General features: G+C 30.8%; 1 protein-coding gene across 1 annotated transcript; it reads left to right on the top strand.

Moving 5' to 3' along the window:
* The first annotated feature begins 387 nt into the window (after positions 1 to 387).
* On the top strand, positions 388 to 13459 carry HELRODRAFT_110176 (hypothetical protein). Its single transcript, XM_009015347.1, has 15 exons — positions 388 to 756; positions 1253 to 1465; positions 1583 to 1754; positions 2044 to 2150; positions 2904 to 3069; positions 3869 to 3949; positions 4704 to 4773; positions 7343 to 7466; positions 9825 to 9896; positions 10244 to 10383; positions 10656 to 10828; positions 11041 to 11115; positions 11300 to 11488; positions 11799 to 12080; positions 12241 to 13459. The coding sequence occupies exons 1-15, from the start codon at positions 625 to 627 to the stop codon at positions 12390 to 12392; spliced, it is 2148 nt and encodes a 715-aa protein (XP_009013595.1). The 5' UTR covers positions 388 to 624; the 3' UTR covers positions 12393 to 13459.
* The last annotated feature ends 244 nt before the right edge of the window (positions 13460 to 13703 follow it).

The following is a 13703-nucleotide window of genomic DNA, read 5'->3' on the forward strand; positions in this document are numbered from 1 at the left end:
CGTCAATATTTACGCTGCTGGGTAGGAATTATAATATGTTATATAACTCTGTACAGTACATGCACGAATTATCACGAATGTACAATGCAAAGAGCTGGTAATAATGTACATACATACATACATATATAACCTATATAAAAAAATAATACATAGATTAGATAATAAACATAATACATATTTAACCACATTATATGCTATACATAGAATAAATACAAACAATACAATATACTACAGATACCACACATACAACGTTATATAACAAAACAACACATAGCATAATATTAATAAGAAAACATATCTTTTGCTTTTATTTTTATTATTATTTCAGTCATTAGTTAGATAAAGGTTGGCCTTTTAAAGTTTAAAGTTTACAAAGATTTGTTTGCTGAGGTTGAACCTTTTTGAATTATTTTTCGTTGCACCATTTACATTTTTACAGTGTAGTTTTTCGGATTTAATTGAGTTAATTAATTAACTAAATAAAGTTTACTTTCACCGAACTTTAAAATTATTGTCAAGTAATTAATTGTAATTCGTAATTAATTATTAATTACTTCTTTTGTTTTTTCTATTCCTTGTGTGTGCACTAAACAACTAAAAAACCACCTACCTAGAAAGAAGAGAATGGGATTTAGGATATCAACTCTGGGCATATTACTGCAAGCTTTGTCGTATATTTTTGATGCCATAACCTTCCTGCCTTATTATTTCCTCACTGACCATGAAGAAACATTGAGAAAATCAAACTGTGTCAAGGTAGGGATTTTATTTTATATTGTCATTCATTCATTCATTCATTCATTCATTCATTCATTCATTCGTTCATTCATTCATTCGTTCATTCATTTGTTTATTCATTCAACATTCATTTACTTACGACGACATTTAATATAAATTTAGTTACAACTTCATTAATTTATTTTTTAATTAAATGCATTCATAACAAATCATAAAAAGTAAATTTTAAAAGTTAGTTAAATTAAATATGAAATGAAATACAATATGAAATACAGTACTCAAATAAATGCTAATGGGCATGGGACATTATATATTTTTCTACTGGTCCAATTATGCATTTTATGTTTAAAAAAACAGCAGTTTGTGCTACTTAACTTACTTTTATTCAATGAAATTTTATCGCTTATTTAATAAAAGAGGCTTTCAGCAGTACACTAATATTGGTTGTTGGAATATTAAAGTTTATTATAATTATTGCTTAATCCTTTGATTGCATTTAATTTTAATAATTTAGGCAAAACCAGTGAAAGAGAATGATCCATCTAGTCCCTACAGAGCAGTGGAAGCAATTGATGGCCTCTACACATCACCAATCCCTAACTGTAATACAATCAATGATCTTTTTGATTATGGAGTCAAGAAATTTACTGATAGTCCAACTTTTGGAATGAGAGAATTGCTTAATGAGGAAGATGAAGTTCAGCCAAATGGAAAAGTTTTTAAAAAGGTTCAATTTTAATGGACATAATTAAAAATACGTTTAGGTCCAACTAAGTATAGGCTTTTACTTGTAACATATAGTTTACTGTTATAATTGTACTAATTTTAATGTCTTCTCATTCAGGCAGTTTATGGAGATTATAAATGGATGACTTACAAAGAGTTAGGTGGTAGAGTTGAAAATTTGAGTTATGGTCTTGCCCAGCTGGACTCTTCATCTATGGTTTGCATATATGCTGAAACATCAGCTGGATGGCTCACCTCTGCTTTTGCATGCTTCAAGTGCAACATACCAGGTATGCATTGTACACTTGTACAGGTATTTTCATACTCATTGGTGTATGTTAGAACTAAAGTTTATATTCATTTTTCTTGAGTGTTTTCAAGTTTTTTCCTAGTTAGTTTGAACTAATGTTATAAATTAGTATGTTTTTGTTTGAAATTTTCTTTCACTTTTATTATTTAACCATGTTATTTAAAATTTTTGTTTGAATGTTAATTTGTTTTTGTGTAATAATCATTCAAATTGATGTTTGAATACACTGGCTTACAGTGAGTTAATGGTTTTGTTTATTGCACATGCAGTAATAACCTTGTATGCCACACTTGGCGAAGAAGCTATCAAGCATGGATTGAATGAGACTGACGTCAACATAATCATCACCACAGCTGAGGGAGTTACTAAATTTTCGGTTAACAAAACGTTCTTATTTTCCACTGTTAAATTTCAATATATGCTAAAAAATATTTTGCAAATTTTATTTCAATAATTTTGCAATTAAGCAAATAAATTGTCAAAAAAGTCAAAAATTGGTTTGCAATTGTACATGACGTCTCCAAAGAAACTGTCTGTTGTTGGTTAAAGATATAGTTTATATGTACTTATGTGAATATCTACGAAAGTTATATCACTCACCACTCACTCATCAGCTACTGCACAACCAAGATTTTTTCTACTGGCTGAATTTGTTTACTTTATAATATTTATTGATCCTTAAAATAGTACCTATCTGCAAAATTTATTAAATGAACTATTTATGTGTCGCTGAAACAGCTGCAATACAAATCTTTATTTGATCAGGGCTAGCTAGAGTAGGTTGGGTTGGGTTAGAGGTTATATCCATTTAAATTATTAACATAATAAAGATGTTTGAATCACTTTTTATAATAGTTTAGATAACAATTATACATAAGAAAAGCGGTTGTTCCAAATTAGTTTTTATAATTTTATAGAGAATACTTAATTGCCAATGTGAATTATTATTTGATTAATTGTAAAAGGTCTTACATTGTCTCAAAAAAATTGTTATTCAGTTTTTTGCATAAATAATTTTTTCCCTCATTTACTTTCTTTCTCTCAACACAAATGCAATTAAACCACAATTCAAGATTAGCATAATTTTTTTTCATTTAAGTTTTACAACCTTTGATTTTCAATTTTTCAGAAAATTTTGAACCACCTACCAAAGCTGAAGTACATCATATACTTTGATGGCTTTTTCAGTTTGAGTTTGAAGAAGCAGAATTATGATTCATTTAAGAATTCATCTGTTAAGGTTCTCCCTCTGTCTAAAGTTGAAGAGATTGGCGCTGCAGCTACAAATAAATCTGGTTTGAAATTTTCATAATTTCAGTATTGAACCACTTTTTCATTTGATTGTTATTAATTTATTGCAAAATTTCCTGTTTCTTTTTTGTGATACAAACAAATGAACATCTTTTTAGCTTCAATTAAATAACAATTATCAACACAAAGAAATAATTGTTATGTGATCATGTGATGGCCATATGCAAAAGACGAACATAATAATATTGAAATTTAGATTGGCCATCAATAATTTACTGTGTCCTACAGTTTAAAAAGTTTCATCTAGAATGAACAAAATATTCAAATTCCATATAATACAATGAAGACATTGAAAACACAAACAAGTCTTCTAACAAAATAAATGTTTATTATTTAAAGGATAAATTAATATCATCTGGAGGATGAAAATTTCAAACGAAATTTGTTTGTAAACAGATATTAAAGACCACATATTGTTAATAAATAAAAAATTTTACCAACATTTCATTCATTGAATAAGATAAACATCAGAACATTGTTTAGCACTACTGTTGGTTTTTAAATTGCAGTTATTTATTGTAGAAAAAATGTGTCATAAGTCATGTTGATAAAACTTTATAAAATTAGCATCATCACGTATCATTATATAACTGTTTTATTAGCTGTCATTTCATTCAATGGCCAGGATAAACCAAAGTTTAATATACGTTTTTTAATTCAATAGTCTTTATTTTAAAATTTATAAATTTAGTCTCAAGTCTTTCACATCAGATAAGAATAGAACTTGGTTCTTCTTGAACATATTTTTTAAAAGTTGAATATTACTGAACTTTTATTGAACAGCTTTCCTCAAACGTGTTGCTCCAAAAGCCAGTGACCTGGCTGTTATTATGTATACCAGCGGTTCAACTGGATCTCCAAAGGGTATCTTAATTATTTATTCAATTTTTCTTGTATTCTCATAATGGCGTTTTTAAATAATAATAATAATAATAGTTTATTATTAAAGGGCGCGAACTAAAAGTTCCAATGCCTCCAACAAGTGAAAAAAACAATGTAATTAACCAACCATACAATATGTAATATTAAGCAAATGTGTACATACTAAGCATATAATAACGTACAAACATTCTCGAAAATTTAAGTAAATTACTTAATATTAATGTGCACACATGCCCAAACCTTTGATCATTTAAATGACATATTTATATATACATGAGAACAAATATTCATAAAAATTAATGACTTACTTTTGTGATAGGATATAAAAAATTTTTAGTTCCGATGTTATAGGCTGTAAAATTAAATAATTTTATTATCTGTCAATAATTATGATGAAATAATGATTTTCTTTTTAAATGAAAAACTTATGTTTCGTCAAAAAAGAATAACGATGATGAATTAAATGGATTAATTAGTAGAAAAGATTAAGGCAATGCATCGCATCAATCAATGAGTATTGGAAATAAATCTGCCTTCTACTTGTATCATAACAACTATAAAGTTTCATTGTAATATAACCTTGGTCTGAAGTTGCCCGTAAACAATTATTCTCTTAATATAATACAAGATGCGCCTGTAGTGTTTGTATGGTGTTGTTTTGTTCGTTTGTATGATGTGTATGTTTGTTCTCATGTTCACACTGTGCAACATTCAATCACCAATGAACAACATGAAGGTGTGCTGATATCACATGAAAATATATGCAGCGCTCTTTCTGGCTTCATTCCCGCCATTGGACCCGTGAGGTTGGTTATTTCAGTTTCATTATGATATGAACATTGACGAAGATGAAGTTGGTGATTATTGTGAAGATTAGGGTGATAGTTAAGATGTGATGAATTGAATGATGCGTACAAATGACTATGAAACAATGATGAGGACGTTTGAACGTTGAAGTTATTATTTCAATATATACATCTCGTGACAATTTCTTAGTGATGGTAATGAAGATGATGATGTATCCTGCATGTTAGAAAGTATTTCGACATGATTTAGTTTGAAAACATGTTTGAACTGGTCTCGCTTCAGCCATATATACAGATACACCTGCTTTTTACCTTCAGCATCTTATACCTTGTGCAGTATGTGCAGTACATGCACTGAATGAAAAGTTCTTGCTAAATAATTTGATACAAACTTCCCACTGTGGATGTTTTCACTGTTAGGAATACTCAACGTTTCGTACTGTGTTCAGTTGATTTATTAGTTTGCTTTTACTTTGTTCAAAAGTACAATTTATGTAGATTTATTTATTTTGATTAGATTCGATTTTGCCTGAATGAATAAATAAATTATGATGTTATTATATTATATTGTATTAAAATATTTTGTTAATTATGCGCATTTTGTTTGGACTGAATGTTTACAGTTGCTTGATGTTTGTATATGTTAAAGCAGTAGTGCATGCAGAATGTTTTATGAGTAGTAGTAGTGCATTGTGTTTCGTCTTTTATTTTATTTCTACTCTCAACTTAGTAAACAGGTGAAAGCAGATACGTGAAAGTAGGTAATTCATTGTGCATCAGCCAGCAGGTTTATGTAATCCACTTATAATGTATTTTATTATTGTTGTAATTATCATCACAAATTTTTAGCAGGCATTGTCTGCAATAATTTCAGGATAGCAACAGAATATAAGACTATTAATTTTTTGCTCTTCTTAATTATAGTGGATGCATACGTTACCTACTTATCTTTTTTCACTCAAAATATTAAATGTACCACGAGTAAATATATTTTTTCATTAGGTTAATGGTTTTTTTATAGGTAAATATTGAGAATGATTTTTATGTTTATTTTTATCGCGAGTTAGTTTTAAGAGATGATCCGATAGACTTTGTATTGTTGGCTGCATGATGTGAGAGTGATTATACTTGATTATACTTTTTCTGGTCCTTTTCTCTGGAAATCTCTACCTACTTCTCTGACTACTTCTCCATCACTTGCGAAGTTCAGAGCGGATGTCAAGACCCATCTGTTTTCAAAATTCATTGAGGAGCGCTGTTGAACATCGCGGAAATAGCGCTTTATAAGCTAATTGATTGATTGATTGATTGATTGATTGATTGACTGACTGACTGACTGACTGACTGACTGACTGACTGACTGACTGACTGACTGACTGACTGACTGACTGACTGACTGACTGACTGACTGACTGACTGACTGACTGACTGACTGACTGACTGACTGACTGACTGACTGACTGACTGACTGACTGACTGACTGACTGACTGACTGACTGACTGACTGACTGACTGACTGACTGACTGACTGACTGACTGACTGACTGACTGACTGACTGACTGACTGACTGACTGACTGACTGACTGACTGACTGACTGACTGACTGACTGACTGACTGACTGACTGACTGACTGACTGACTGACTGACTGACTGACTGACTGACTGACTGATTGATTGATTGATTGAAGTACTGTGTGCATATATTCGTGTTAATGCGTTTCTTCCTCTTGTAGTAAGTTATTTTGTTTTGAAAACTATAACCTCTAGATGAAAGTTTATTTTTATTTAATCGCGAATTAAGTTTTGAAAAAAGCCTGCTAAGTTAATTATAAATAATTCAGTTGAATATTTTTTTGTGGTTATTTAAATTTTACGTACGATATACAATAAAAATCTTTCACAGTCAAATAATAAATTAGCTAAAAACAAAACATTCACTCATTAAGAAGACGAATTAATTTCGACATCCAACATTTTAATTGAAACACTCCATGAAGTTTAATTTTAAATGAATTCATCAACTGAGTAAATAGATTGATGCGAAACACTTGTAACATTTGAAATTCACAAAGGTACTTACTAGCCTAGCCACCAAGCTACTCATCTAGCCTAATGCTTTCTGAACAGCTAACTAATTTAATTTATTCACAGTCCTCTGTGCCATTAATTTCTTTTTTAATAAAAATTTTTTTGATGAACCTATCTGTTACATCTTTCAAGTCGATCCTTTAATTTATTATTCAAATCTTTTTTCATTTACATTGACAGGATTATCATACTAACTGGACCATCGTATCATTTGATATATCATGCCATATCACATCAGCAGATCGTGTGATTGTTTCAATGACGTTATCATATTATTAGAATATTTATTGGTATTTTTATCATCATGTCGTACGAATATTTTTAGCAGTGCCAAATATTTCATATCCTATCGTTAGCATTATCACATAACCATATAATTAGATGAATTATTTCAACAACACACGCGCGCGCGCGCGCCTGCTCACATACATTCACAAACTCACTCACACGCACATAAACACACATATCTATCATTACAGTGCATCGGACTCATGCCTGGCCTACCTACCACTCGCTCACATCTTGGAACTGTCAGCTGAGTTAGCTTCGTTCATTTTGGGAGTTAAAATTGGTTTCTCATCTCCCAACACACTAACTGACCAGGTAAGTGTGTTGATACCATGCTTCAGTAACATAAAATATCTCTCAAGTTTTATAGTTCTGTTTTTCAATATAAATTTGGATTTACATGTGAATGTGGATTGATATGTCCCAGATATTGAAGAAATTGAAAATTTGTGTCAAAATGTCATTGCAAAGTTCTTTAATATTTCATGATTTTGAACTGACAATATAAAGGAGTTATATTTCTAGCTCGTGGACAGTTTTTTTTATATATGCAACAACGAAATCACTTGTAATTTTATCATTGTACCATTTGCAAGACTCGGCGATGACAATTTGATAGTAAAAGTTGCAACAAAAAGTTAGCATTGAAAATATTAAAACGTCAAAATGTCTGTCGCACACTTTGTGGATGTGACCCAGATAAATCAATTGGATGTCGTATCTGCGTAGCACGCATATCACGTGTATGTGTATTGTACATACAACGCGTGTATTATACATGCAACAATATGTTCTCAAATGTATGTCTAGGTAGTTTTCGGTTTCCTCAGTGAAGTGACAGAATTTGACCAGCATTCTACATCCTAAGGTCGTTTTGTTACACTTTGCCTCATCTCAATATGACATTACTGCTTCGTAAAACACTTCAAACTGAAGTTTTAAGCTTTATAATTACTCTTGAAAATAACTTTTTTGAGTGGTTATAAAAATAAGTTGTCAAATTATGTAAATATTTAAAATATATCAATAAATAAACATAAGCATCTCTATACAATACGTGCATACATTTTCTAATTACGTCTGTTCTTATGATTTTTATTTGTATAATATACTACTAACACAATTAACGAACATTATTAAATGTATTTGAAACCATTTGTGATATTCAGAGAAGACACACGCGCAGAACACACACACGCGCGTGCACACTCAACTACTCACATGCACATGTTTATATCAGTATGTTGGGTCAGATACGTCAAGGCAGTTCTTCGCAAAGTGGTGGTGGTCCGCGGGCCGGGCCAAGCTGTCAAAAATGTTGAAAATTAATTGAAATTAACAAAATTCTAGCTTGGTTTTGAACAGAAACGCAATGAAAATTCATTAAATGTTGCTGGCCCGTGAAAGAAAACTCGACCTCAGGTTCAGATCCAATAATCCCTGTGAGATAAGCATATGCCTGAACGTGTCATAACATAACAAAACAAAGATTTCTATAGTGATTTAAGAAGTCTGAGTTTGGGATTTTTAATATTCTATTTTTGCCAAGTTTTTAAATTGCTTAAAGACTCCATTGTTGTCTTATCCCTGAGTTCCCACAGAAGAGGTTTGTTCACTGGTTTCTCCTTCCCCAGTATGAAAATTTTCTTTGTATTTTTTTCTTCGCATTTTAACTTTTTTCAATGTTTTCTTCACCAGCTCAAAAACCATTTTTTGTCGCCTATTCTTTTTTGCTCATCATTTTTTATGGTACTCTCTTACTTTCTTAATCGTTAATTCACTTTTGTCAACATTTTTTGGCGTCGATTTTATGAAACGAAATTTTATTTGCACTTTTGTAGTCAACATGACGAAATAAGGAAGGCCGAGCATTAATGTTGTTGATGTTATTTCTTCTTGATTAATCATAACAAGTCATAGATTCGTTCGTGAGGATTAGTTTTTGTTATATAACCACTGGTCTGACAATAAGGCGTTGTGTGAAATTTCATGTTTATTTAATGACAGTTCAAAATGTGGTAATATTTTGAAATGTTTATAGAGGATGTTGACTGTTTTACAGGAAGCTATAGTTTTTTAATACGACTGAATTAAAATAAAATAATATGCCCGTAATGGTTATATGGCTCGTCAGATACAAATGATATACATGATGTGATAATTTCCTGTTTTTTGAACTTTCACCTCTCATTTTTGAACATGTCTTCTTAGTGGTAGTGATGATGATGACGACGATGATGATGGTGGTGATTATGATGGTGACGACGATGATGATGGCGATTGTGAATAATGATGAAAAAATATTTTGTTTATGTTTTTTTATATCTTATGTAAGCTGTTTGGAAGTGTCAGATGTCGGATAGACGGATTATTATCAATTCAAAGTGTTATAAAAAGTTTTTGTTCTCAACGTTGCATAACATTTTCAAACGTGCATTGCTTCATTTCATGAACAGGCTGTTGATAATATGAAAATATTTTGATCTTGTTATTTTAATTCTTAACTACAGTGCTGTGTGTTTTTCTTGTTTGAAATTATTTTTTCTTTACAAAATATGCCAAATTTCATTTTTAAATTTGTATTTTTTTGCAAACACTGTTGATGTAACATCATTGATGACGACGACGACGACGATGTGTATTGACATTTTTCCCAATTGAAAATATTTTCAGTCCTCGAAAATAAAGAAAGGAAGCAAGGGTGACGTATCAGTCTTGCACCCAACACTAATCGCCATTGTACCTGTTAGCAATTTAGAAGTTTTTTAAATGAAAAATTTTTTTTTATTTTTGAATTTTGAATTTATTCTGTACTTACTACTAAACTTTTGTGCCACACATGACGTACATAAACACGCAACGCATCATATACGCATGGCCTACCTACAATAGTTTTTAAGTTTAGGATTCGCTCTGTGTTCGAACTAGGTCATCATGCAAAAACAACGTGAGACATGGTGCTTTTACCGACTGAGCTAATTCGCCGACCATTATTAAATGTCTTGTGACTAATTAAATGAAATATTTACATATATTTATTTTTATGCGTGATGTATAAGTGAACATCTTATGGATACCGATAAAATCAACAGGTGATAATGGACAGGCTGTACAAAGCAGTTTGGGACAGAGTCAATGCATCGAATGAGTACAAGAAAGCTTTTTTTAAGTTCGCTTACGATTACAAAAAGAAATGGTACAAGGCTGGGTACAAGACACCATTACTTGATAAGTTGGTCTTTATTATTTCTTACTATTAATATTAAATGAATGTTATCTAAGAGTTATTTTATAATGTTTCAATTTTTGTTTCTTCTAGATGTTGAATAGGTAAGATAACAGAATAAACGTCATCTTCAACATATGATAGAAATTTATTTATTTTGATAAAAGTACATGAAACTCTTAACTTTTGTGACAATGGCCAATAAATTATTTCAAGTTGATCTCTTTTTTATTCCATAAATATACACTGACATATATTTGTGTTTACATTGTATTTAGGCTGATATTTCAAAAGCTGCGGAACCTATCAGGGGGGCAGGTGAGGCTGATGCTATCCGGTGGCGCTCCTCTCTCCGATTCAACTCAGGAATTTGTCAACATTTGCTTTTGCTGCCCCGTCGGTCAAGGCTATGGACTGACAGAGACTTGTGGAGTTGGAACAATACAGCATTGTTAGTGAAACATGACTTTCATATTTTTGTATTATCGCTTTAGCTACAAAGTTCAAGCAGCGTTACTTATACGTAAGTATAAGTATTATAAGTATTAGAAGTCATTTAATTATTAAAATATAACGTTGAAAATTTAACGACATTTCTGCTTTTATTAGTTTTATTAATAGTTAAGACAAATTGATATTCGTAATGTTTGAACAAAAATTCAGATGACGACCGATCTGTTGGTAGGGTTGGTAAGCCTCTGGCCTGCTGTGAAATCAAATTGGTGGACTGGGAAGAAGGTTGTTTGTTTCTTTTTTATTCATCTTTTATTATTTTTTAAAATCAACAACAGCAAACGGCATTTTTTAACAAACAATAAATTTTAAATGATTTTAATGTACACCTTTCAAATTGTCATTGTCAAAAAAATTAAAAATATAAATTCGTCTTTTAAATTTTCTGGTTTACTTTATTAATTCTAAGGTGGTTATCATTCAAGTAACCAACCAAACCCTCGCGGCGAGATATGGATAAGCGGAGGGAGTGTGACTTTGGGATACTACAAGGACCCGGTAAAAACAGCCGAAAGTTTCAAGGTCATTGGCGGGAAAAGATGGTTTGCAACTGGAGACATTGGAACGTTTGAGCCAGATGGATGTCTTAGAATTATTGGTTGGTTTTTGTTTTTTTTTCTCTGCTCATTTTTTATTTGTTTCATTTTTTTGAATTACAAAACCTTGATCAGTTATTGCATCTTGTCACATGTTTCATATTATATTTAAATAACGTGCAGCTGGTTAAATGGGTTTCATATATATGTGGGTTTGAGTGTATTTATTTCGAACCTTTATTTCACATTGTCATTTTATTTGTTGTTTAATACTCATTTCTTTTGTTAATTTATTGGTTATTTTGCATTTGGTTAACACAAGTTTTGTAACCAGTGCCTCTCATATTATTAATTTAAATAATTGAAACATAGATAGAAAGAAAGATTTGGTGAAACTGCAGGCAGGTGAGTACGTCTCTCTTGGAAAAGTTGAAACAGTTTTGAACCTGAGTCCTTACGTTGACAACATCTGCCTGTGTGCTGACCCACTGAAGAACCACACTGTTGCTCTCATCCTGCCTTACAGGAAGAACTTAATTCAACTGGCTTCCAAGTTGGGCATCGAAACAACAGATGAACAAGGTTTGGATCTGTTTGACAGGAAGGAAATAGTTGATGCAGTGTTTAAAAATATCCAGGAAGTAGCTGCAGCAGGTTTGTTTTGTAACTTGAAGCTTTTGATGACTTTTTAAAAAGTGTGCTAAGGTTTTTTTTTGTTGTTTGAGTTTGACTGTGTTAATAAAATTAGTAATAAAATTATTTAAATATTCTGATTGTAAACTAAATACACACACATCTTAAAATTTGCTTCCAGGAAAGCTTGAGAAATTTGAGATTCCAACTCGAATTAAATTGGTAAAAGAGCTGTGGACAACTGATGGAGGATTTGTAACTGAGGCTTACAAACTGAAGAGAAAGTTTATTGAAACCTTCCACAAGGAAGATATCAAGCAGTTGTATGCCTAACTGTTTTGTGGACATACGTGGCAGCCGTTGTTTTTCATTTACTTGCTTCGTTGTTTTCATTTTAAGTTGTTTATAATCAACTGAAATTGAACGCCTATAATTAATTTTGTTTATTTTATTCATAAAGATCATGATTTATTTTTGCTCATACAACGCACATACTTAATTAATTGTGTTTTTCAATTATTCAAAATTATTTAAAATAGCGAGTTTTGGTACTTTGCAACGTAGTTGTGTTTATAGCTTTTTTTATTATTTTTAAATTCTTGATTTTGTTTGTTTAAAATATGTTTTTATATTACTGATATGAAGCGATGTACTTTGATGTTGTGCGTGACTCAGCAGTAATTGTTAACAGCATTCTTTCATTTTTTTTACATTTTATCATGTTCGTACTAAAACTTGATTTAATTTTTTACAGCTAGATATGATTAGATGCAGGCTCATTTATTTTTATGGAATATATATTTTTTGAGCTGCCTTCACGTTATAAATATTTACACCAGTTAGTGCGTTGATATGTTGTCTTGCGTTTAATCTTGCGTCTTGGAAATCGTGTCTGGCAAAACTTGTAATGCTTTGTGAAGCTTTAATACACATCTGACGGGTAGATAAAGTTTTGTGATGACTTCTACATTTCTTTATGTTTTGATAAAGATTGATTGATTGAGTAGTGCTTTATTGTTTTATTGCAGAAATTTTCACGCGTTTTACTACAGGAGCTTTGTTGGATAAAAATTTTGCGTACATAATTAATTACTGCACATAATTACTGATATAATTTTTGTCACTTTTGTGAATTGCCTTGTGCATGCATATATCATTTTGTAAGAATTGTTAATATAACTTAAAAAATGAACTTTTTGTTTACAAAACATTTGTAAAATCAGTTAGACTTGTTTAGTAGAGTCCATAACTTAAAATAATAAAGAATTTTACGTAGGGTGGCATTTTCTAAATATGTTTATCATTTTAACATGATCAATTAGCTTCACTGGGCTTCTTCTCATTGTTTAATGCAGTATATACACACATGTTTTTTTCTTAAAGAATGAATGTTAAAAGAATACGTTTTGTTGAATTTAATACAATGCTTAATAAATTATTTTATTAAACGTAAAATAAGAAAGGTCTTGACTCTCAAGTCAATTTTTCGAGCTTGATTGGTCTTAGGCATTGCCCCATCGCACTGCCCGCCCGATAAAATGGTGTATAATAAGATCTTGTAATATATATTTATATACATATAATACGTAATTAAATTCATTATAAGCATAAATTTAATCTTAGGATAACAGATATACCGACAAA

Source organism: Helobdella robusta, assembly GCF_000326865.2.
Source record: "Helobdella robusta unplaced genomic scaffold HELROscaffold_15, whole genome shotgun sequence".
NCBI lineage: Eukaryota > Metazoa > Annelida > Clitellata > Rhynchobdellida > Glossiphoniidae > Helobdella > Helobdella robusta.